Below are 25,952 nucleotides of genomic sequence, written 5' to 3' on the forward strand. Positions count from 1 at the left end.
GCCACAGATTAATCTGTCAGCAGTGTACACAGGTTTCTTTTTTTATTTGTCCCAAAAGGTGATAAGGAAATGCGAGTAATAAATTTGACACATTAGCAGACCTGTCAGTCTGTCTTGCAACTGCAGGATTATGTACACCTCAAGAACAGACAATATACACTGGAAGAGATGGGGATTTGCTGTGCAGCAAAAATCCTTGGAAAGAATGGGTCAGGGCGCATTTCTGTTTAATGGTATGCATCTTAAGTACTGGGCCACCAGGAGGGCCCATTATATTTCAACTGGTTAAGTGCTGCACGTTTACTGAAAAAGCTGAGTGAAAACAAAAATAATCCAATTTAGATGTGATATTCTTCAAGTCATGCAAGTATGAATTTACGTCTTGTGATCATTTTACTTAATGATGTGCTTTGAAATATAGCTTTCTGCAGCTGTATGAAATGTAATTCAAAAGATTCAAATTCATTCACTTGTTTTCCCCCTTTAGTCTGTTGAAGCTGTTGAGCTCTGAAGTTTTTTACTATGCACCCACAGCTTTACTGTAATCTGCTGAGCTCCAGTCCATTGTACTCCACTGAGGTTTAGCCAAGTGTTATCTACACAACTCTGCTTTACTCTGTGGGCTCATGTCTACCGGCGCTACTAAAGTCTAGTCTTCTATCCATACTCGTACATACTCATACCCATAAACAGAAAATCAAGCACAAAGTGGGAAAAACAGGGAACCTGTATTTGACAGACAAAAGTCCAGAAGAGATGATTTATTAGTGTCTTCACTGACCACTTAATTGCATTTGATGCCAGCAACACACTTAATGAAAGTTGGGAGGGAGGCAATGAAAGAGTTTTTAGAATATAAAAGTAACCCCTTTCTCAGAGATTCTACAATCAGCAGATTAATTGGTGGCAGGTGAGGGTGTCAGGATTAAGTATAATAGGAGCATTCACCAAATATTTAGTCTTTCAAAGTAAAGATGGGTTGTGGCTCACTGCTTTATGCCAAAACTAAGCTAATCCTTAGAATCCTTCGTAGGATAGGACAAAAAAACAAACTTGGTCCGTTCAAATCTATCCATCCATCCATCCATCCATTATCTTCCGCTGGTCCGGGGATCGGGTCGCGGGGGCAGCAGCTTGAGCAAAGAGACCCAGACGTCCCTGTCCCCGGCCACTTCCTCCAGCTCTTCTGGGGGGACCCCGAGGCGTTCCCAGGCCAGCCGAGAGACATAGTCTCTCCAACGTGTCCTGGGTCTTCCCCGGGGCCTCCTCCCAGTGGGACGGGCCCGGAACACCTCACCGGGGAGGCGTCCAGGAGGCATTCTCACCAGATGCCCGAGCCACCTCATCTGACTCCTCTCGATGCGGAGGAGCAGCGGTTCTACTCCGAGCCCCTCCCGGATGACCGAGCTTCTCACCCTATCTCTAAGGGAGAGCCCAGATACCCTGCGGAGGAAACTCATTTCGGCCGCTTGTATTCGCGATCTCGTTCTTTCGGTCACTACCCACAGCTCGTGACCATAGGTGAGGGTAGGAACATAGATTGACCGGTAAATCGAGAGCTTCGCCTTCTGGCTCAGCTCCTTCTTCACCACGACGGGCCGGTGCAGAGCCCGCATCACTGCAGACGCCGCACCAATCCGTCTGTCAATCTCCTGTTCCATTCGTCCCTCACTCGTGAACAAGACCCCGAGATACTTGAACTCCTCCACTTGGGGAAGGATCTCATTCCCGACCCGAAGAGAGCATTCCACCCTTTTCCGGCCGAAGACCATGGTCTCAGATTTGGAGGTGCTGATGGTCATCCCAGCCGCTTCACACTCGGCTGCGAACCGCTCCAGTGAGAGCTGAAGGTCACGGCCTGACGACGCCAACAGAACCAAATCTTCCGCAAAAAGCAGAGACCCGATTCTGAGGTCGCCAAACCGGACCCCCTCAACGCCCTGGCTGCGCCTAGAAATTCGTCCATAAAAATTATGAACAGAATCGGTGACAAAGGGCAGCCCTGACGGAGTCCAACCCTCACAGGAAACATGTCCGACTTACTGCCGGCAATGCGGACCAAACTCTGACACCGGTCATACAGGGACCGAACAGCCCATATCAAGGAGTCCGGCACTCCATACTCCCGGAGCACCCCCCACAAGAGTCCCCGAGGGACACGGTCGAACGCCTTCTCCAAGTCCACAAAACACATGTAGACTGGTTGGGCGAACTCCCATGCTCCCTCCAGGATCCTGCGGAGGGTATAGAGCTGGTCCACTGTTCCACGGCCAGGACGAAAACCACACTGCACCTCCTGAATCCGAGATTCGACTATCCGGCGGATCCTCCTCTCCAGTACCCCCGAAAAGACCTTACCAGGGAGGCTGAGGAGTGTGATCCCCCTATAGTTGGAACACACCCTCCGGTCCCCCTTTTTAAAGAGGGGGACCACCACCCCGATCTGCCAGTCCAGAGGCACTGCCCCCGATGTCCACGCGATGCTGCAGAGGCGTGTCAACCAAGACAGCCCCACAACATCCAGAGCCTTGAGGAACTCAGGACGGACCTCATCCACCCCCGGTGCCTTGCCACCGAGGAGTTTTTTGACCAACTCGGCAACCTCAGCCCCAGAAATGAGAGGTCCCACGTCCGAGCTCCCCAACTCTGCTTCCTCATCGGAAGGCGTGTCGGTAGGATTGAGGAGGCCCTCGAAGTATTCCCCCCACCGACTCACGATGTCCCTAGTTGAAGTCAGCAGAGCCCCGCCCTCACCATACACGGTGTTGACGGTGCACCGCTTCCCCCCCCTGAGCCGCCGGATGGTGGACCAGAATCTCCTCGAGGCCGTCCGGAAATCGTTCTCCATGGCCTCCCCGAACTCCTCCCAAGCCCGAGTTTTTGCCTCAGCAACCGCCGAGGCTGCGTTCCGCTTGGCCTGTCGGTACCCATCAGCTGCTTCCAGAGTCCCACTGGCCAAAAAGGCCCGATAGGACTCCTTCTTCAGCTTGACGGCCTCCCTCACCACTGGGGTCCACCAGCGGGTTCGGGGATTGCCGCCACGACAGGCACCGACCACCTTGCGGCCACAGCTCCGGTCGGCCGCCTCAACAATGGAGGCACGGAACATGGCCCATTCGGGCTCAATGTCCCCCACCTCCCCCGGGACATGGTTGAAGCTCTGCCGGAGGTGGGAGTTGAAACTCCTCCTTACAGGGGATTCCGCCAGCCGTTCCCAGCAGACCCTCACAATACGTTTGGGCCTGCCAGGTCTGACTGGCTTCCTCCCCCACCAGCGGAGCCAACTCACCACCAGGTGGTGATCAGTTGACAGCTCCGCCCCTCTCTTCACCCGAGTGTCCAGGACATACGGCCGCAAGTCCGATGATACGACTACAAAGTCGATCATCGAGCTGCGGCCTAGGGTGTCCTGGTGCCAAGTGCACATATGGACACCCTTATGCCTGAACATGGTGTTCGTTATGGACAATCCGTGACGAGCACAGAAGTCCAACAACAAAACACCACTCTGATTCAGATCGGGGGGGCCGTTCCTCCCAATCACGCCCCTCCAGGTCTCACTGTCATTGCCCACGTGAGCATTGAAGTCCCCCAGCAGGACGAGGGAGTCTCCCGGAGGAGCACTCTCTAGTGCCTCCTCCAGGGACTCCAAAAAGGGTGGGTACTCTGAACTGCCGTTCGGTGCATAAGCACAAACAACAGTCAGGACCCGTCCCCCCACCCTAAGGCGGAGGGAGGCTACCCTCTCGTCTACCGGGGTGAACCCCAATGTACAGGCGCACAGCCGGGGGGCGATAAGTATGCCCACACCTGCTCTACGCCTCTCACCGCGGGCAACTCCAGAGTAGAAGAGAGTCCAACCCCTCTCGAGGAGGCTGGTTTCGGAGCCCAAGCCATGCGTCGAGGTGAGTCCGACTATATCTAGCCGGAACCGCTCAGCCTCGCGCACCAGCTCAGGCTCCTTCCCCAGCAGAGAGGTGACGTTCCACGTCCCAAGAGCCAGCTTCAGTAGCCGAGGATCAGACCGCCAAGGTCCCTGCCTTCGGCTGCCGCCCAGCTCACATTGCACCCGACCCCCATGGCCCCTCCCACGGGTGGTGAGCCCGTAGGAAGGGGGACCCATGTCGTTTCTTCGGGCTGTGCCCGACCGAGACCCACGGGCACAGACCCGGCCACCAGGCGCTCGCCGGCGGGCCCCACCCCTGGGCCTGGCTCCAGGGGGAGGCCCCGGTGACCCGCGTCCGGGCAAGGGAACACGGCGTCCAAAAGTATCACTCATCATAGGGGTCTTGTGAGCTGTTCTTTGTCTGGTCCCTCATCTAGGATCTGTTTGCCATGGGTGACCCTACCAGGGGCTTAAAGCCCCAGACAACATAGCTCCCAGACTCATTGGGGCACGCAAACCCCCCCACCACGGTAAGGTGACAGCTCAAGGGGGAGGTTCAAATCTACACTGTCTAATATCAGGGAAAAAATTCAAGGAGTCTGGAGAGAATCTTAGTCAGGTCAAGGCCAATTATGGAAACCAGTGTTGGATGTGTGTGACCTTCGATCCCACATGGGAAACATAAGAAACAGTGATACCTGCCTGCTGTTCACATCTGGGTCCCATTGAGGTGTATGCTGCATCATAAAGAGAAACATCTGACCACAACAGCCAAAGACTGTAAGGAGCAGATGAAGTCTTGTAATTCAACAAGAATGAACACATTCTTGCAAAAATGCAATTATTTTCTAGTAGGCCCTGTGATGGATTGAGGGCCTGTCCAGGGTGTACCCTGCCTCTCGCCCAATGACTGCTGGGATAGGCTCCAGCCCCCCTGTGACCAGACCGACGGATTCAGCGGGTATAGAAAATGGATGGAGGGATGGATAGTTTCTAGTATTCCCAAAAGTGTAAATAAAGAAAGGGTGATGTAACACACTGGTAATATGACAAAAGGACTCACCAGCTGTTCCCACTCTGAGCTGGCACACAGGAAACTGATGTACTTGACTGGTGTCTTCCCAGTTATGATGTAGTATCCCCTATATTATTCCCAGAAGAAAGTCTCTCTCCATTTATCTCCTGTGGATGGCCAACTGCAGTTGTTTTTTCCTCTTCAAGGTTAATTTATGTGTAGGAGAACTACTTCTACTGAATTACTAACACTACCAACATAGCCTATGCCACAATCCTCAGACGACACAAGGAAGCATGGTATATTTGGTTTAAATCAGTCCAAGGAAACATGTATTCCCACATTTTCTTTTTTCTTTTTTTGCCACATGCCGCCTCGTTCAAAATTTCTTTCTTGCTCCTTTTCAAAAGATCGCTTCACTTTGCTTGTGAATCTGAACCCAGCTGTGCTTTGTCCTGCTCTTTCAAGTGAGGGCAGTGTGTCTTCGTTTTTTTTTTAAGACATTTCCAGAAGGTAGTTATGCCATTCTACTGGTAGTTCTGCCCAGTTATCACCCAGATAATCGCTACAATTATGAGAAAATGACAACTCTACCATAGCTCCAAATGAAATTGCTTAACAATGTTTCTTTCATCTCACCTTCTCAATTTTTAAAAACTTTTTTCTCCCCCCTTCTCCACTCCACACTTCACATGGTTTGCTTCACAGAACTGTCTAGTAACTCCTCACTGGATATTGTTTGCATGTCACTGTATAAAGCACCTATTTGTATGAAGCATCTATTTGAATTGAACTTGTGTGTTTTTGCCATAAATGGACAGCATTGAGCAATTGCAAGATGGGCTCTCTTATGGTTGTGACCTTGTGATTCTCACATGAATTTGGCTGCTTCACAAGGTAGCTGACCTACAGCTGTGATTCATCTGTATGAAAGGAAAACGAACGAAAGAGAGACTCATCAATTGGTTTGGAGCAGAACAATCAAACTGTATGTGTGAGGGCGTCTCTTATCTCATGTACTCTGGCCTTGTGCGCTCTGCTGAGTTGTAGTCTGCCGTAATCTGTCCTGCAGAGCTGATGCTCTGTTCTGCTTTTGGGCTTTTGTCCACCATATTTGTCCACTCTGCTCTCCTGAGCTCAAGTCTCCTTGCTTTGCTTTACTCAACTATGCTAAATTGTGATCCAGTCTACAGAGCTCCTCTGATCTCTGCTCCATTCTGCTGAGCTTCTCAGAGCTGCTCTCTTTTTCTACTGATCTCTTCTCCACTGTGTTGCACCGAAGTCTGGCAAGTTGTTTTATACTGAGCTTTGCTCTGCTTGTAAAATGTCCTAGATGAGAGTAGCCCTTCCTCTCTCAGCCAACAGTAATGCACTTGGTCCCTTCACCTCTGCCCCCTGGGCATGCCAGAATGAAAACATCTCTGCTTCTGATTAGGCCTCCTGATGTATGTGAGTGTTTGTGCAGCCTGAGAGTAATTAAGAAACTGATGGAAGCGAATACACATGGGAGATGTCTCGGCATCTCTGAGCGAGTTAGACAACTGATCCCCTTCAGTCATTCCTTTCTTCTCCTTTTAGTATTTGAAAGTATTCCAGTGAGACTCAGCCATCTCTTTGAGACATAACTAAGTAATGAGTAAATGTAGGGGCTTTCCATTGAAAGAAGGCACTTTTTTAACTGTGTTTCTTTCATGAAACTCATTGAAGTCCTTCCTCTGTCCTTCTGCCCACTAGGTAATCTGTCAAAGACCTGCACTGTGGGCGGTTGGAAGCCAGTCAGCATGGACTCCTATATATTGGACTGTGGTTACAATCCCAACCACACCATGGATGAAAATTCAGTGAGTATGGCAACCTACTGCTGCTGTGGCGTCAACTTAAATGTCAAACTGTCTCTGTTTAGTGTAATGGAATATGTAGTTGCAGGGGGAATTCTACGGCGCCATCAAAGTGGGTTACACCATTGGTCACAGCGTGTCGCTCATTTCTCTGATGGTCGCCATCGTCATACTGTGTCTCTTTCGGTAAGGAGATTCGTCAAGACGCTGCCTAATGTCACAGCATAAACCCTTCTTCGTCATCAAGAGCAATAAAGCCATGTCAATCTCTCATTTCACACTTCATGTCCTGTATTTTATAGAGCTTTTACAGTGTTTTTCACACAGTAACGTAACCTTATTTTGCAGGAAGCGTCGTCAAAAGTACACATCATCCGCATCAACGCTTCAGAGCGTAACTGCTAGCAGCTATAAAGTCAAACCAATTAGATGGGAAGCTGTCGTTCTGATCACTCTCCCTTGTGACCATATGTCCAGGGGGTAGCAGGGAAACAATAATGTGACAATGATCTTTTGAAAGGTTTAACTGGTGTGTGTGTGCGTGTGTGAGTGTCACTTCTAGAAAGAAGCCCAACCTGCTCAGTTTACAATCCAACTGTTTGCATGTTATGGGCTAAACAACAAGGCGTGTGTTTACTCCTTGGGGTAATGAAACGCCATTGGCTTGTATTTCGGAGCAGACACACAGGATGTGAACATCCTTCCCTGTTTATGCTCGGCTTCAGAAGCAGTGTTCGGGCAGCTGGTCGACGCTGTGTGTCATCTCACCCGACCTGCTGAGATGACTTGCCCGATGGGTTTACACAATTCATCCAAAGTCATCAGCTTAGCAGGAAAGCATTTGGTTTGAAAACACCCAGAGGAGAATATTTACATTTGGGAAATTTTATCTGCCAAGCTTTTCATTTGCTCTTGTATACTTCTCTGGTGAAGGTCAAGCTAGAGTTATTTTCTTTATTTATTTTGCAATTGTTTGTGCTTGATGAATAAACATTACTCACTGGAAAAGTGTCAAACATAGCTCGTCTTGCAATCACTGAAATTGATGCATGATCATTTCTTGTGAATTTTCATGTGGATCATCTGAGCAGCTCTTTGAAAGTACCTAATTGATATGAGAGTTTTCCTTTTTCATTTTAACCAACTATTTCTCCTCCAGGAAGCTGCATTGCACAAGAAACTACATCCACTTGAATCTGTTTGTGTCGCTGATACTCAAAGCTGTGACTGTTATCATTAAGGATGTGGTTTTGTACGAAGTCGGCGAGACGGATAATTGCCAGTCATCGGTGAGTACCGTTCACTCTCACTCCTTTATGCCATTGAAAGTTGCACTTCACTCGCCAACACACAGAAAACGTGAAAAATTTATTGCATTTTACGTCAATTTCAAGGTTTTATATACCAGAACACGATGAAATGTTTGTTTGGCTTTTGCCAGGGCTTCAAATTAGCTGAATTCTACCTCTGATGTTATATTATATCGTGCCATTATTTAGTCAACAAAATACAGTTGTGGAGGCCATGTATGAAAATTTAAGTATATTCCACGATTCGATTGATTTAAGAACAACCTTAAGCAGCAATAACTTGAAATCAGTGTTTTCTGTATGACGTTATTAGTCTTTCACTTTGTCGTGGAAGAATTTTGGATCACTTTCTTTGCAACATTGCTTCAGTTTATTGAGGTTTACAGTATTTGTTTAATTACAGCTCTCTTAAGGTCCTTTAAGGTTCAGTCAGATTGAGGTCTGGACTTTGACTGGGTCATTGCGACACCTTGATTCTTTTCTTTTGCAGACATTCTACTGTAGATCTGCTGCTGTGTTTGGGATCATTGTCCTGTTGATGACCCAGTTTCAGCCAAGCTTTAGCTGTCAGACAGATGGCCTCGCATTTGACTCTAGAATACTTTGGTATACAGAGGAGTTCATGGTGGACTCAATGACTGCAAGGTGTCCAGGTCCCGTTGCCCTCCACCACCGTGCTTGACAGTTGGTGTGACGTGTTTGGGCTGATATGTTTTGTTTAATCTTGTCTGTCCAAAAGTCATCGTTCCAGAAGTCTTGTGGTTTGTTCAGATCAGGGAAGCACCGATTGTTAAATTGTGGGCCAATACGAATGTATGAAATAATCTAGCCAATAGTCATTAACTGACACCGATTATTTTTGCCATTTTTTTCTTCCTTTAACACATTGAATACCGGCGGTTTTTACAGAATTATGTCGTAGAATCCCAGCGTTCTAAACCATTTTTTTTGACGTTTTTTGTACAGTCACAGCATATTATGTGATAGGACCACTGAAACATGTTATGGCTCGTTTGAAAGCTGAGACTTTAAACTCTTTGTGGGTCAAAACTGCGTGTCTCTAGGTGCCGCCATTAGCGAGCTATCCTTAGCTAAACCAAGGCGGGTATCCACCAAAATCAACAACAAACTGAGATATCGGGGCTTTTGTGAAACGTGCGCTCTTTCAGCCTGTCGCACTTTAGATACTTATATATCCGGGTCAGAGGATTTGCGTCGTGTCGCATGTTGCAAAGCTAACCTGTTCATAAGACCGCCTCCTGACTTGTCGCGTGTCTTCTTCTCCTTCTTGTTGTTTGTTTATGTTACTTTACCGTCACCCTCTGGAAACCGACACGTGCGATTGGACAAAATCCGGAAATGCACAACAATCAATGCAGCGTTATCAAAATTGTTCTTGAGTTGACGCAAAGCCATTGGCGTAATGATCAAAATGTCCAGATGATGACACCAGTTTTTGACTGCCATCTATGTCAGTTCTGTTCATCACATAATTACAAAAATCACACAGAATGTGCATTAGAATGTATAGATTCAGAATCCATAAAAAAACCCATAAAAATGTATTTTTACCATGTGGGAGCCAACGCATGGGCAGTAAAAATGTAGTTTTACGTGACTTGGGAGTCAATGTGTTAATATCTGTGAAACTTTGAAATGTGCATTATAAAAGAATAATAGAACAGTTAGTATTTCAGTCCTTCATCACAATATTTTTGAATGAGCACAAATTCTTTAATACTTTAAATGCATTAATCTTTGACGTGAGAAAAGTACATAGCTGGATAAATGAGCTTTTCAAAAGCCCCTTTAGCCTGTTAAACTATTGCCTACTTAATTACTTCAGTACTCAATTGGTCCAGCAAAATGTTCTTTTGAAAAATGAAGTGCCTGCTGTGGAATTAGGCTGCTACCTATTGGATGTTTGCCATTTCTGCAGCTGCAGGCTAATCTTGTCAGTTTCAGAAGAGTAGAGAAGAGTCTGTAGATGTAGCTCTTGTGTATTTCTCTGAGCATTACACGATCTGACCTCGGGTTGAACTTTCCGGGATGTCCACTCCTGTGAAGATTGCCAACTGTCTTCAATGTTTTCCGCTTGTGAACAGTCTTTCTCTCTGTAAAATCATGGACTCTGAATAGTTTGGAAATGGCCTTATAACCCTTCCCAGATTGATGGGCAGCAACAATAGCTCCTCTAAGATCATTGCTGATGTCTTTCCTCCTTGGCATTGCTTTAACACACACCTGAATGCTCCCGACCTGCAAACTGACAAGCCTTCTGCTTTTATGGGGGTGCTCACACTTGCTGGTGATCAATTAAACAAGTGTGTTTGATTATCAGTACCTGACTGCAGGATGGGTAGACTTAGTTTTCACATACTGTGTATTGTTCTGTATGCATAATGGTCAGTCTAATATGTCATGTATTGTTATTAATCTGAGGTTGAATTGACCTATATTTTAAAAAACGGATTATTCTTTTTATGATGTAATGATGTGTAAAATCTTGAGATATAAATAGGGTGCTACTATCTTAGCTGTGTGACTGTATTTAAAGACTCTGCAAAGTTGAATGATTTTCCTTCCAAAAGTTCAGTGTCATAATTTACTTTTTCCCACTGTAACTTTCTGTCCGTAGCTCGGGCAATTACTGGCCCAGACTTTACTGACTAAAATGCATTGTTTCAGAGTTTACTTAACATTCTGGGTGTAGCAGTGTTTACCAAGTCCTTTCCACTCCTGAAACGATGTTTTCCCATTCATCTGTTAAACAGGATGTTGTGAGAGTTCCTGTTTGCTCAACATTAAACCTGAACTGCCGACAGCGTTGTCAGTAAATCACTTTCAGGGCTCCGATATTCAGTCCGAATCACTTTATCTTGGCAACAACAATATCACGAGTGCTGAGTTAACATCAAGTGCTAGATAAACTCCTGGAAGTGGTGGAGTTTCGTACATGTTACAGCTGTTGTCATTTTATTTGATGGATCAAGCCACCAACGTCAGTGTTGTTTTCTTAGATCTCGCCCCAGCTGAATTTACTGCTTTATTACAGAGAAAATGAGATCAGCAGATTGTAAATCACCTGCTTTGCTATCTCTTGGTGCTGATCCTGAATGGCTGAGTTTAGATATTTCCTCTTTGGGATACACAGATTGTCCTGCTCCAAACATATCAAAGCAATCGTTTAGCACGTGGGGTTCAGTGCTAAACGATTTTTCTATTTCTATTTTCTTGAAATCTGAAATACACAAACACTAAATGCTTCGGCTAAATCTCTGTATTAGCAGCTCATCAATGAAGTGACACCCTTAGAATCTCCTGTATTCATGCTCATGTTCAATAACTCCTCTCGGCTGCTTTTGACTTGCGAGATCTAACAGACAAATGATCTTATTAGTCAGTCATCTATATCATCTCAGAAATAACAAGCCTTTGAACACATGCATGCGTTGTAGGTGGGCTGCAAGGCAGTGATGGTCTTCTTCCATTACGGGGTCATGGCGAGTTACTTCTGGCTGCTGGTGGAGGGGCTGTATCTTCACGCACTGTTGGCCGTGTCCTTCTTCTCTGAGAGGAAGTACCTCTGGTGGTATATTGTGATTGGTTGGGGTAAGTGCACATATGCCTTACACTGATGCTCGCATGTTTGTCCATCTGTCTCAAGTGGCAACCTAAAATCAACAAATGCGACCACGGGACAGCTGCAAGGTTTTCTTTACTCTTTTTTTCAACATGTATTGTAGGATGAATAAATCATTTATTTATGTGATTTTTTTTTTATTTGGCATGCAGCTGCTTCAGAAAAATGTTGAGCCAATTCCATTTCCATACATGTGAGGCAGATTGGAAGCAGCAGGCAGCAGCTTCTCGGCTCTTGTTATAGTTTAATCTAAAAATTCGGTCATGCTTTTAATGGAAAAGCAGCTTTTCGCATTTATGGCAGACATGAAGTATGAGATAAAGCACATTGATCTGTACTTTTTATACTTTTAAAGATACATCGATACTCTCCTCTTAACAGCAGTCAGCCAACAGAATCCTTGACCGCTTTCATTTACATTTATTTTGTGAAATAATGATCCTTTTTTCCTTTGGTCCTAAAATTCCATTTGAAATGCATGTGTAAGAATTATCCAAATATCTGATGTTTTGTTCCACCACCCCAACAAAATGACCATAAATAGGCCTGAAATGCTGTGTGTGCCAGCAGGAGAGTAGAAAGAACCCTGTGACTTTCCTGCAGAGACCCCAAGATGAACCAATATTGGCACAGAGCACACGATTCCTGTTAAAAATGATAAGCATAACCAAAACACAATTTGGCTTTGGCTGTAAAGTCATTCAAAAGATTAACAGTGTACACACATGCTCAAGTATCGGCCGCTTATTTGGTCGTGCCGAGTCTGTGTGTGGTTGGCCTGAAGACGGTGGACATAAATGATTCATTTTCTGTCTGAGATCTAGAGATAATTTCAATGTTGGTGTAACTCCGAGCCAATCCTTTTTGTTTGTTTGCAGGGGTTCCGACCATCTTTATCTCTGCTTGGGTGATTACAAAGGCTTATTTAAATCATCCTGGGTGAGTTTTGACTTTTTTCAACATCTGAAAGATATGCTCTTTCTCAAATAACAATCACCACGGCGATTTGGTGAACATAAACAACAATAGAACAAATGGAGAAAAAAAGACAAACTCTTACGGATCCACTGATCTTCATTATTCCACAAAAGTGCCATCTATCTTGCACCTATAGGACCTTCTATGTCTTGTCCACAGCATGAGGGTCTTCTTCCTTATATAGACAGAGCCAGTTGCTAACGACCCTCATTATCACTGATGCATCAAATCGTCAAAGAATTTTTGAAAATGAGGGGTATGCCATTTGCACGGGTGGTATTAATTGTCTGATGACAAAAGCAGTGCAGCAAAAGCAGACTAGCAGTGTCCTGTTCACTTGTGCATAAAAAGCATAAAAATAAAGTTGTATAAGAGTTTCTGAGAGTAAAATATGACAAAAGGAACAGAGCTTGATATACACAAGAAGTGGCGGAAGCATTTCTTTGCTGTAACAGTGAAGTGTTTTTACGTGCACAGAATTTAGTGTCAGTAGGGGTAAAAAAAAAAAAAAGCGTGTTTATGCTTTATTTATTCTTGGTCAGTGAAAAAGTGGATGTCTCTAAGTGTTAATGTGTCTCTCATTGTAAGCCAAATAGATGAAGCATGAATAAATCCTACAAATGTCACTATGGATAATAATGATTCAGGAGTCTTCAAATGACCCTTTTAAAAGCACATCAAGACATTTCCAGGGAAAACCTGTGTAGAATATTTGTTTTATTCATGTGGTATTGTTAAAGCACAAGAAGGTGAAGAATGTGTTATTTGTTATTCATTTGTCATGTGTTACCCGGTTTCAGTGACACCAAAAGGGATTATGTCTAAGAAAAAAGAGACCAAAAAAACCCACAAAATGATTTAATGACATTAAATGTTATACAACCCTGTGTCTAAACAAATTCAAAAAGTAAATAAAAAAGAATGTGATTGCAAATTGTTTAAAATGTGATAGCTGCATGTAGTAGAATGCAAAAATGCTAATTAAAAAAATTTCACTTTGACACAAACCACTATGTTTAATTAGTAATTGTACAAAGATAACAAATCACATGATAAAGCTTTTTTAATCTATTATTTTTCACAACTAGCTTAAGCAGAAGCTTCACTTTTTACCCCAGATGTTTTCTATTGAGAAAGTAATAATAATGATAATAACAATAGAACACATTTGTAAGAGAGTATGCTCACCCAAATGATGGAGAAAGATCACGACTATAGATAGAAATCGATATATATATATATTATACTATACTATAGATGTGCTATACATATATATATATATATATATGTAAATAAAATCTTTATACTAACTCATAAATTCAAATAAACAATTGAGAGAGTTGAAAGGAAACAACATATTTTTGTTTTTTTCACTGTGTATTCAAGCTTCAGAACTTCTCTTCCTAATGTTTGTGCAGCTACTGTGCTGCGTTCAGTGGTTTGTGTTTATCATTTTGTGAGAATTTTTCCGTTTTCACTCTCCTCTGTCAGATGCTGGGAAACAATTGATGACAAACCTTGGTGGATCATCAGAGCACCCATTTTAGTTGCCATACTTGTGAGTAACCGCACTTGTCCCTGAGTAATATTTCACATATATAGCAAAGCATAACGCAACACCAAAAATTGTGCTACTCTCATGGCAGGTGAACTTTTTCCTCTTCATTTGTATAATCCGGATATTGCTACAGAAAATGAATTGCCCTGACATCGGAAGGAAGGAGTCCAACCAGTACTCGTAGGTTTTCAGTGCCAAATGTCAACAACTCTATCATAGCAAAGGTTACAGTCATGTCTTATCATCTGAGATTGATTGAATTACTTTTCTGCTGTTAAGTTTTGTTGTGGAGCAATAGCTCTTGCATAAAAGCAAATATAGCCTTGAAGTTCACTTTTGTGAATTTCCAGATGGATGAACACCGGCTTTCTCTTCACTTTTCCTTTTCCTGTTGCTTTTAGGAAACTGGCTAGATCTACGCTGTTGTTGATACCTCTCTTTGGCATAAACTACATAATATTTGCCTTTATGCCTGACAACATCCACTCAAAAATGAGGATGGTGTTCGATCTTGTTCTGGGGTCTTTTCAGGTAATACATCCCATAACATCCATCTGAAGTTTATCACTTATTGACACATGCAATGAATAGGATCTGAGGTAATCCTTCTGTGAGATTGGACTGTTGCATTTGAATGGTTAATTTAGTATTTTTGATAATGAGTTAGCTGATTTACTGAGGATTAAAGTGGATATAAACGCCAAGAGGAAAGTGCCACAATGGAAACCGAGCAGCGGAAAGTATTCCTAATTTATAACCATTTGGCTCAGAATGATATCTCCTGGGAACATATCCCAGACATCTAGATGATGAACCTCCTGTCTGAGCCTGAAGTTGGTCATAATCTTACCATCATTATTCATAGCAAAAATGTTTTGAGTGTTTCTCCAGCTGTGCTATCAAGCACAGTTTGCTTTTCAACAGCACCTCTTCTTTTATCTGCTTTTCTCTTCAACAGGGTTTTGGTGTGACGGTCCTGTACTGCTTTCTGAACGGAGAGGTGAGTATTCTCAAACAAAACACAGCTCTTTGAGATGTTTACTGTCCTTTCATGTCACCAAATCCCCATTTACCTAACCCTCCTGTGTGTCATACCCTGTTAACACTCCTCCTCAACTGTTTGCCTACCACCCCACCTCTGCCGCAGGTGCAGTCAGAGATTAAGCGTAAGTGGCGCAGATGGATGCTGCAGAGGTTCCTGGGCGCTGACACTAAGTACCAGCAGCCCTCCATTGGCAGCAACGGCAACAACTTTAGCACCCAAATCTCCATGCTGACAAAAAGCAGCCCCACAGCAAGACGTGCATCTGCATGTCAGGAGCACCTCTCCGCAATCTGAAGCCCATCGAAAGTTGACTCGCCACGTTTCATCATCATCATCAGCCGCAGCATGGCATTTCAGTACTGAAACTGAATTCATTTGTTGTACGTTTCTGCGTTAGCTGTCAAAAAATGAGAGCTGCTCAGCGTTTTTTCTTACCCTGAGTGAAAGGTCACCTGACACTAACATGGAAACACTGTGTTATAAAAGAATGGCTGAAATTCTTACAAAAAAATAGCACTGTCATTTTTACAGATTGCATTAAGGTAAGTTTGGTCAGGAGACGTTTCATGACGCTGGAACTTGGCTGCACAGACAGGCAGGTATTTACACAAAGGTCAGAGACACATTGACAAATAGGCAAGCAGGTGAGTCATCTACATTTAGTCATCTCGAACTTACCATCGGCAATGGTTAAAAAAAAATCAGTCGTCGGAGCAACACGAGTGGCTGTCCAGTAACATGCGACTGCAGGCACAGATAACTCTGACCGCTTGTCACCGACAGGAAATGCGGCTCTTGGCCAATATTTTACATATGATGCTAAGTAATAGATGGATAAAGCCTGAGACAAGTTGCATTCCATAAGAAGCAGGACGTTTTTTTTTTTATCACAAAGATCTTTTACACAAGAAGACTCAAACCACTTAATCTAATGACCCATGTTGTGTAGGGACAAATGGTAACAACATGAATGACATTGTCAGGATGTTCTAAACCGTAGTCATTGGAGAGTCTTATGTTATAGCCAGTGTACTGGACGTTTGTATCCTGTCTGTGACAGTTTTATATGGGGCATACACTTTGCTGAGTAACTGCCAGATAACATTCCAGAGGAGACACTGAAGCTGTGGCTTGTGAAATTTGGCTCAGATTACATAGGCTTTTAGTTTTGTCTAAGTGCACAGTCTCATAACAGATGGAGCGGATTGCATGAGCCCACCATACAAAGAATTGTAGACAATTAAGTGGTAACAGTAACCAACTTCCAGTAATTAGACTGCATGGATAGTTCATTTGATTTATTTATTGTTGATATTTTTGTTCTAGTGCCACCAGCAGGTAGAGAGTTCCACTTGCGAGACAATACCGTACTGTTGTCATAAACAAGGTGGATTATGTACATAGTTCTGAGGTGATAAATCACAATAGTTAATTCCAAAGCTTTTCTCTTATGCTACCAAAACAAATTCAAGATGGATTTCCATCAAATTTAGTTCAGACATTCATGTTTCCCTCAAGGGATTTTCCTTTTTAATTCTTTAACTGGGGTTGTGTGAAGTATTCATGAGTAGTTTGTGAGTACAGCTAATTTTAGTGTTGTCAGATTACTACTTGGCATACTTGTTTTATTATTGGGAGTGTTGAATTCCCACTGGGTTCACACTACACAAATGATCAGCAGAGTCTCCCTGTTTTCATTCATGTCCCATGGCGATACAACTGATGATTCAATATATTTTGCTTATCTGGTTGTTTAATGGAACTGGCAGCTTATTTCCTCAACTTTTTTATGGTGTTGCACACTGGAAACAGCTCCCCGTGTCCCCATACTTTCTACCCTTTTCTCTCTTTCATGCTTGCTGTATGTTTGTTGTCTTCATCTTCTGGGTTTCCCCCTCTCGTGGCCTCTCACCCTGTCACTTGTGCTCTCATTGCCTGCAGCTCTTTGCTTTGGCCAGCTCACAGCTCCCTCCATGCTGACTCCTTTAAAAGATTTAACTTCCTCAACCCTCACAAATCACATCTTAAAAGCATATATACACAGCGGTGATGAACGAGTAAGCCACTGATTTTTTTTTTTTTCAGAACTTGGACATTTGTTCGTGATGTTTATCTATATTACACAGCAGTCAGGGCGCTGTCAGTCTGGACTGGAGCATTAAAAAGGATTCCTGACAGGCGAGCCGAGCTAACAGCTTCGGAGAATGTAGCCACCAGAAGCTTCATTTTTCAACATTTAAAACAGCTCAAACCTCTTAAGTATCAAAGTTGTGTACGACACAAATTGTTCTTAAGTACTTCACACAATCCCACTTAAAAAAGCCTGAAATATCTCTTTCAAATAAAAGTATTGATTCTGTAACCTTTCCACTTGTGCCATCAGTGTCACGTGTTCAGTTTTTCCAATACTTTTGATTTGTGACCAAATGTCTGCAAAGCTAATGTTATTTGTTTTCAGCTTTAGCTGTCCTTTATTTCTTGCACTTATGAGATGTTAATCTAAGATGGTGACAATAGTAATCATCTAATCTGTGTAATATCACCATGTTAGCCTTGTTCCGTGGGAGCATGTTCACATACAGATGTATTTATCTCAAAGTACAGCTTCTGCAAGCTTGTCTTTGGACTCTGTCTTGTTCGATGTAAATATAATTTATCGAGCTAAATGCTTCATTCATCATGATTGCTGGTCTTCTCTTCAATATCGGATTTATTTGAAGTCATGTCCTCATACATACAGGCTATGGTATTGTGACAGTAGGACTCATGTGGGGTTTTCATGTTTCCTGTAGATCCTGCTTCTTGTGATTGTACCAGTGAGTTTAAAACTAAAAACAAGGTTGAAATAACTGAACGTACCTCAAACTAAATGTCTCAGCTTTTGTTGTATATATGATTAAGCTGTAAATATGAATGAAAATGTGTTCATAATGTGTTTGACGGTGATACTCTTAGTGCTCAGGTGTCGAACTAGGAAACAATGTTTACATTTAGAACTACGTTCCTCACTCGTATTTGCATTATGTCAGTATAACGTTGACGGTGTTTCTTATTTGTCGCCATGTAACGTTTTTAAACAATTGTTGTACTGTTCAGTATGTGGAGTACGATATAAAGATGTTATTGAACAAATGGAAATGAATACGACCATTTGCACTGTGGATGTGGCTTCAGTATTGTTCCTGCTCAGTCTGTAAGAATCAGCACTGAAATCAACATAATCACGATTGTCTTTATTACCTGAATACAGCATTACATGTAGAAAATAAATTTATTGAGATACAATACCAAACAAAAATGTACAAATACACATTTTAGCTTTTAATATCTAAATTGGGTGTGATGCTCTTATCTTCCCCTCCAACCCTACTGTGTCTGTCTCCCCCTGCTGTAAAAAAATGGATAAAACAATTTGATGCTGATTTCATAATCCTTCCCTCAATTTCAGTTGCCCTGAATCATTTTGTATTTTGGGCCTGTATGTTCATTTAATACGGTGCTAGCTAAGTCCTTCATCATTAACCTTGTGGGCTGAAAAGTTCAGTTGGGTTATAACTTGGTGAGACGGAGAGTGTTGAGACGAACTGGAAGAATGGTGGATCCCTCTGCAAAACCCATTTCACGCAAAATCCCATTCCAGCTGTTTTCCGACTCATCATATCTGTGGGAAAGATACATGTGTTAATGTTGGTTGTACTTGTAGTAACCTCAGATAGTAATAACAAGATCTCAGTAACCTACATTTAGGTCTACAAAGAATGAGATAACTGCATCTTTTAAACTAAAGGAAGTTTTATTTCCTTTATTGTACCAGAAATAACTTGTGTACTGAAGTACTCAAGTGTACGATTTTTTTGGAAGCATATGTTTGAGAACAGAAAAGAGCTTTTTCACAGCAAAACTTGTTATTGCAGGCAAAGCAACTGTGATGTGGTGTTCAGGTTAGCGGGCCTACATGAGCTAACATCTACAACAATGGGAATGGAGCTAGCCTGCAATCATTGTCATAATGAAGTATAAGCCGGGATGTATCCTATAGTTTGCCCTATCCCTATTTTGGATGCTTTGTAAAATGTTAATCTCACGAAACAATATTTCATTCACAATAGAACATAGAAAACATGATATAATAGAAATGAGAAACTCTAAAATTCTATTGAAAATATTTGCTCATCTTGAACGTGATGACGACAACACGTCTGAGAAAAGTTCCCTCTTTCTTTTTAAGACAATCTGTAAAGGTCTGGAAACTGAGGCGGCCAGTTGCTGGACCTTTGGAAGAGGAACGTTGTTGGATTCTAGCTGCCCAACAGTCCTGGGTCTTCTTAGTCATATTTTGCATTTCGCGATGCACCAAATGTTTTCAATTAGGGAAATGTCAAGACTGCAGGCTTTGATAGATGCAGTATGTGGTTTAGGATTGTCTTGTTGAAGTATGCAATAACTCCCCTTAAAAAGACTGGATGGCAGCATATGTTGGTCTAAAGTTCAATTTAAATGAGCTTTTGCTCAGAGGTGACGTTATTATTTTCCCGTTTGGCTTCTTCTTTGCATCATAGAGCTTGTGGATAGCATGTTGAACTGTGTTCACAGATAATTATTTCTGGAAATGTTCCAGAGGCCATGCAGTGATCTCCATGACGTGATCGTGCTGCTGAGGGTCTGCAGATCACGGGCTTCCAAACCTCCGTATCTTTTTTTTTTATCTTTGGATGATGGCAGGAATTTTAAAAGTCTTCATTATTCTAGAATTTCTCCACAGAGAAAACATTTTTTAGATGGAGTTTTGCTTTTTTCCCCATCTTTACTTCTGAGAACCTCTGAGGTACTCTCTTTTTTTTTTTATCTCTATGAAGTTGCTGACCTGTTGCCAAATAACCTAATTAATTGCAGCAAGTTCTTCCAGCTGTTTCTTTTTCGTAACACTTACTTTTATAGCTTTTGTTTACCCCATCCCAACTTTTTTTGAGATGCATCAAATTCAAAGGAAATCTGACAGTTGTTGTGATATAGTAAAATGTCACACTTTCAGTAATTGATACATTGTCTATTGTGGATAAATTTGTTCATTCATGAGGTTTGGAAATCACTGCATTCAGTTTTCATTCACATTTTAAACAGCATCTCAACATTTCTGACCACTACTTAAAAGAAGATGAGTGACATGCAGGAGCGCAGGAAGGATAGATTTTCAGTTGCTCAATTCTGCCCTTTAATTAAATGGAATTTAATTGATTTGGTTTTTTTTAATAGTATTTGCTGATGATGGGTAAAACATTAATAATCCCTCGACTTCGGTTACAAACTAAACTCGGGATTTTCCGTTGAAAACCAATCTCATCTGTGAACAGCATCCAACTTTTCTTCATTGTGTTGTGTGGGTGTCCCCTCCTGACATGTCTGAATGTATTGAAAAACAACTGCTGATGTAGTCACTATGGGTTCCTTCACAGAATGCTGCCGCAAATCTGAGAAAATGGGGACTTGCATTTTTTCAAGCTTGTTCGTGTCATCTGTCACTCATTTAATTCCCTCTACAGGTAATCAGTGAACTGCACTGAAATCTCAGCCACTGAATCGTTTGACTACATCATCAAACAAAAAGGGAAAATTGTTCCTTTTTTCCCCAGCTCTTGTCATCACATCATAGTCAACATGTGTAGTTGGCTCTCACCTCCAGAAGTCTGTCATTTCTGTTGGGACGGGATCCTCACTGGTTTCACTGGGCATCATGGCAAAGCCCCCCATAGCATACAGGAAACCTCCCATTGTGATCAAATTGAGGGAACTACGCTCCTGGGGGAACTCTGTGAACTCAGACCACCTGTAAGATAACAGAACCACACACACATTCACACACACATGGAAGGAATGGTGTTAAATTAGCTGGCACGTGCGCCAGAACAACAGGTGGTATTTCACAATGACTCTATGAGTCATTGTGCTACTGTGGACAGATGCTTCACTTCATAACGATTAGACAAAGTGGTTCGTAAAGAACATTTAAAAAGAAGAAAAGAAAACAGATTTGCCTCACTTGTTAGTGGCTATGTCATAGACTTCCACAGAGCTGGTAAGGCCTGAGTCTGTGACTCCTGTTGCCACAAAGATCTGGTCATTGTGGACGGTGATACCAAACAGAGAGCGGGCTGTCTTAAGAGGAGCCAAGTCCTTCCATTCAAACTTAGTAGGGTCGTACACAGAGACTCTTCTCATGCATTTCCTGCAAAAAACAATTCATACATTGTGTTAAAGGGGTTAGGGATTGATTTTATACATGGAATTCGGTTCACTACTTAAGAATAGTGCAACTCATCCTGTCATTGTTTTGAAAATAACTGATGATGTCATCCAGTTTGGCCTGGGCTTGTACTTTATACATACATTTATGTTTTTTAACAGATATACATGGATGTCTCAGGTTAAAAGGAAGTGAGCAATTAGGAGGTGGGGAGGAGGAAAATGGAGGAATCTGAATGATCTATTTTAATGCATTAAAATGACCTAAAACTTAATCAAAGACAGTCATCCAATATTACATATATGTAAGGAATAAAAATCTGTGAACCGCAAAAATTAGCAATTAAATTGAGGGTGAATTTAGATTCAGATGTTTTCATTCAGTGGGATGACAATCAAGTGTTGGCGTACACCCTGTTCTTTTTTTAACAGAGATATATCAAAGTCTGATCTTCCCGACATGTCTGTGCAAGTGTATTAAAGAAGCACAGATTAAAGAAATTTCTGAGGACTTTAGAGAAATGAGAGGCATGGTGGTGGTAGTGTCATGGCTTGTGTTTGGGCTTGTTTTATTGTAAAAATTCTAAAAGAAAAGAAAAGTTCGGATTCCTCTCTGTGAACTGATATTGAAGAGAAAGTGTACCATATGGAAAAAAAACCTAAAGCACAGTTTATAACACTTAAATATTGTTAAAAAAGCCAAAATCGTGACCATAATCCAATAGAAATATTTCTCTTGTGAGGAAAGCTGTTAACATCCCAGAGTTGGAGCTTTTCTGTCTGGAGGGAAGGGCTGATATTCCTAAGATTTGTTGTGTAGGGCTGATTAACATTTACTAGAAACATTCTAATATTTTCATTAATAAATAAAGTTGGGTTCTTTTTTTTGTTTTACTTTGTAAAAAATGACAATGGTTTAGGTCATATTTAGCAGTAGTAAAGTCGACTTTAAAGAGCTCACACACTCTCAAGCAGCACTGTGATGACAGATGATGCTGAGTTACCTCCTGGGATAATGGTTTTGATCTTTTAAAATTAGGCAAACTAACCATTCTACCTTATGATCATTTTACAGGTGCTGAATGAAGAAATTAAAGTAATGGTAATAGTATGCATTTTCAAAATGTGTTTCATGTGTTACTCACTTGCTCTCAGACTTTCCTCCAATAACATAGACGAGACCTTTGTGTGATACCGTTCCATGACCATATACTTCATACGGCAGCGGGTCAGACTCTCCCCATTTGAATGACCTGCGTGCAAAGGAACAACAATTCTGCAGATTTGCTGAGTTTGCAATTTTCAGATCATCGAAAAGATAAACGCAAAGTGAATGAGCAGAGAGAGAGCACAGGAAAATCCCTTTAGCTGCCTGAAAAACAGAAAGTTTTATTAGAAATTATGGGAAGCAGAATCTCCGACTCAAGATGGGCAGATTGTCGAGGAAATACACAACAATAAAAGAAGATTCAAAGAAGAACAGTGACGAGAGAAATGTCAGAAATGGATGATGTTCACATATAAATGACAAAATAAGAGAATGAACGTGTACCACTACTATACATTTGTTTTAGGGATGCAATGGTTGTGTGGAGAAAGGGGAGTCTGAATCATTCCCGATTTGTTTCTTTCTTCTGTTTTTCTACTATATGGGATGTTTTTGTAATGGAAAAGCAACAAAGAATAAAAAAAGTTGAGAAAATCTTCAAAAGTACTTCAGCGTACTAAGTGGAGTCTTATTTAGTGAATAACAGGTTTTGTTTTCCAGAATTTTGATCATGGATACAGTGGACAATCAGTGGTAGATTGAGCTTACTGTCTGTCATAGATCATAACTGAGTTCAGGGCGTGCTCTCCTTCCTTTAGTTCCTTTCCACCAACAACAAAGATGGAGTTTTCAACTTCAGTCAGCCCAAACAGACAGCGAGGGTTTGGTTGTGAGGGCATCCCCATCCATTCCGAACTTACTGGATCAAGCTATGGATGAGAATAAGGTAATGTGGGAATTAGATTGACCAGAAATCTGTAAATATGGGAAGCTATTAAATTTTTAAACAGCTGTTTGTTTTCAGTCTGTGATGAGCTACTGATTGTTTTCACGACTGGCACATTACCTGTAGGAAGTAAGACTTGAATGGTTCATCTTTGTCCTCCTCATTGTAGAGAAGTCCTCCAATAGCGAATATCTGGTTCTCCTTTGTCACCAGACTGCAGTGGTTCTTAGGAATCTCTGTCGATTCTGACACCACATAGCACTCATTTCCTATCGGGTCATAGGCCATAGTCCCAGTGTTGTTGATCATAAGCATTAGGTCCATTTCAAACATCCCAAAGCGAGGGTTGTTGTTGAGTATCCCCGGCAGGTATCCTTCCTCCTCCGTCTCCTCATCCTCACTCCCCTCTCCCCCCTTTGCCTCATCACTGCTGAGCTTCTTGGGCTTGGGTAAACGCCCTCTGTGAGCATCCTTGACAAGCTCCAGCTCCTTCATGATCTCTTGGTTGAGCCGGATGTACTGGTGACGCTCAACTTTTTCTTTGAAGTAGTCTGTCGGTATGAGCCTGAATCGGACACAGTGCAACAACTCGGGCAGATCTTTTAGTCGCTTTGTTTCATCATGCTTGACCCAATCCATCAGGGATTCAAACACCAGCTCCTCCTGCTCAACGTTAAGGGCATCAGAGGTGATGATGAGGGCCAGCTCGCTGGGGCCGAGCTGCAGGAAGTCCTGGTCTCTGACAACAATCTGGTAGCGTTCACAGATGAACTCTTTAGCAGCCAGAGCGAGCTTGGGACAATCCAGAAGAAGCCCAAGTCTGAAGATAGCCAGGCAGTTGGCCAGCACCAGCTTCTCTTGAAGATAGGTCACACATACAGAGAAGATGGATGGTATCTGGTACATGTTAGCAATCATGAAGATATCCTGGACATTCTGTTCTGTCAGATTAATGTCAGATGTGTATAAGTAGCGCAGGATCATGCCCATAACACTGGCGTCCACATCTTTGAGGACTATCTCACGCTTCTTGCTCTCCTCCAAGTCAGACAGGAACATGGCTTTGAAGAAGGGGCTGCTGGCAGCCAAAACCAAGCGATGGCAGGGGAACTCCTTGTCCTGGATTTTGAGGACACAGTCCACAAACTTGTCGTTCTCCAAGAGGTCACAGAGTCCATCCTGAAGCAAAGTCTGTTGGTACATCCGAGGCTGCTGCACCGGGTCAATTGTCATGGCAGCCATTTTGTTGCCTTGTCCTGGTTGGGTTTCGTGGGCTCCCTACTTGCTCTCCTCAGCAGAGCAGCACTGTCAGTGATCACGGGGCTGTTCGGATTGCTGTGGACAGTCTCCACTGGTTGGTTGGCTGATGACTGCAGCTGTCTGTGACTGTCAGGCATGGTGGAAGTCAGGGGTATTTATAGACGTGAACCTCACAGAGCTAAGAAATAGTTCCAATCCACTGGTGCAACACACTCCCACATGGCCTGTGACAAACAGCTGAACGATGGGGTGGTTAAATCCAGCAGAACGACTCATCAGGCAGCTTTACTGGGTTTGATCACGTTTTTAAAACCGTCATTCTCTGTAATCCATCAGCGACAGTGAATACTCCTGACTGTCGATGTTCAAGCAAACCCTCATCAGGTTACAAGCAGAGAGAGTGACAGACTTTGCTATATAAATATACTTACTACATCACTTGACACAGGTTCCTTTTTTGTAAAAATTCAACAGGTGACACAATCTATGAACATTTGTCTCACACACACACACGCACACACACACACACACACACACACACATACACACATATATGTATATATACATAAAGACATATAGTACTGTTTGGTCTGACCATAATACATATTTCCACTGTGTGATAGTCTATCCCAGATGCCTCAGAGCCCTGACAAGTTGATGCTGACGCCTCTCAACAAGGTCACCATAAGGTTTGACTTTGTATTGTGAATATAACTCTGAATTTCTCACCACTGTGGTTCATCAGCCATTGTTGGATGACAGCTATTGATGAATTGCTTTCAAAGAGATTACAGATCACAGGTGTCCAATTACACTCACTTACACTCCTGCCCTTCACACTAAAACTCCCCAGATATCTTGAATTGTTTCATGACATTGTGCAGTGTCTGGAAATATGCAAATCCCTTTTAAACTGTCTTTCAGGATTATTCTTTTTAAACACTTCCCAGTGTATTTGTTGATAAAAAAACAGTTCATCTTTGATCACCCTTCAGTGGATACTACTTTTGTAGCATCAAATTCAAGTCACTGATGTAAGCCTACAAAGTGCTCAATGGAACAGCTCCCATCTACTTGAATGCTCGGTCACTCCAGTCATCAAAGGATTGTCGTCTAGCAGTGCCTACATCACACTCAAGACAATCCAGACTCTTTTCATTTGCTGTTCCACGATGGTGGAATGAC

At 42.6% G+C, this 25,952-nt stretch overlaps 2 protein-coding genes across 2 annotated transcripts in view; one reads left to right on the forward strand and one right to left on the reverse strand.

Annotated features, from left to right (window-relative positions):
* Window positions 1–18,546, forward strand: part of LOC142399270 (vasoactive intestinal polypeptide receptor-like) — a 36,377-nt gene extending 17,831 nt beyond the window's left edge. Inside the window, exons 4-13 of the mRNA XM_075483850.1 lie at window positions 6,636–6,742; window positions 6,822–6,925; window positions 7,899–8,028; window positions 11,508–11,661; window positions 12,571–12,631; window positions 14,162–14,228; window positions 14,317–14,408; window positions 14,630–14,759; window positions 15,187–15,228; window positions 15,376–18,546. Coding sequence (XP_075339965.1) covers window positions 6,636–6,742; window positions 6,822–6,925; window positions 7,899–8,028; window positions 11,508–11,661; window positions 12,571–12,631; window positions 14,162–14,228; window positions 14,317–14,408; window positions 14,630–14,759; window positions 15,187–15,228; window positions 15,376–15,567 — 1,079 coding nt within the window. The 3' untranslated portion in view covers window positions 15,568–18,546. The remainder of the gene's footprint in view (window positions 1–6,635; window positions 6,743–6,821; window positions 6,926–7,898; window positions 8,029–11,507; window positions 11,662–12,570; window positions 12,632–14,161; window positions 14,229–14,316; window positions 14,409–14,629; window positions 14,760–15,186; window positions 15,229–15,375) is intronic.
* LOC142399269 (kelch-like protein 40a) lies at window positions 18,492–24,902 on the reverse strand. Its single transcript, XM_075483849.1, has 6 exons — window positions 23,628–24,902; window positions 23,330–23,490; window positions 22,659–22,766; window positions 21,311–21,496; window positions 20,948–21,097; window positions 18,492–18,934 (listed from the first exon to the last, which is right to left on the reverse strand). Exons 1-6 carry the CDS (start codon window positions 24,747–24,749, stop codon window positions 18,823–18,825), a joined length of 1,839 nt encoding a protein of 612 aa, XP_075339964.1. The 5' UTR covers window positions 24,750–24,902; the 3' UTR covers window positions 18,492–18,822.
* Window positions 24,903–25,952: the final 1,050 nt, after the last annotated feature.

Source organism: Odontesthes bonariensis, chromosome 14 (genome assembly GCF_027942865.1).
Source record: "Odontesthes bonariensis isolate fOdoBon6 chromosome 14, fOdoBon6.hap1, whole genome shotgun sequence".
NCBI classification, from domain to species: Eukaryota; Metazoa; Chordata; class Actinopteri; order Atheriniformes; family Atherinopsidae; genus Odontesthes; species Odontesthes bonariensis.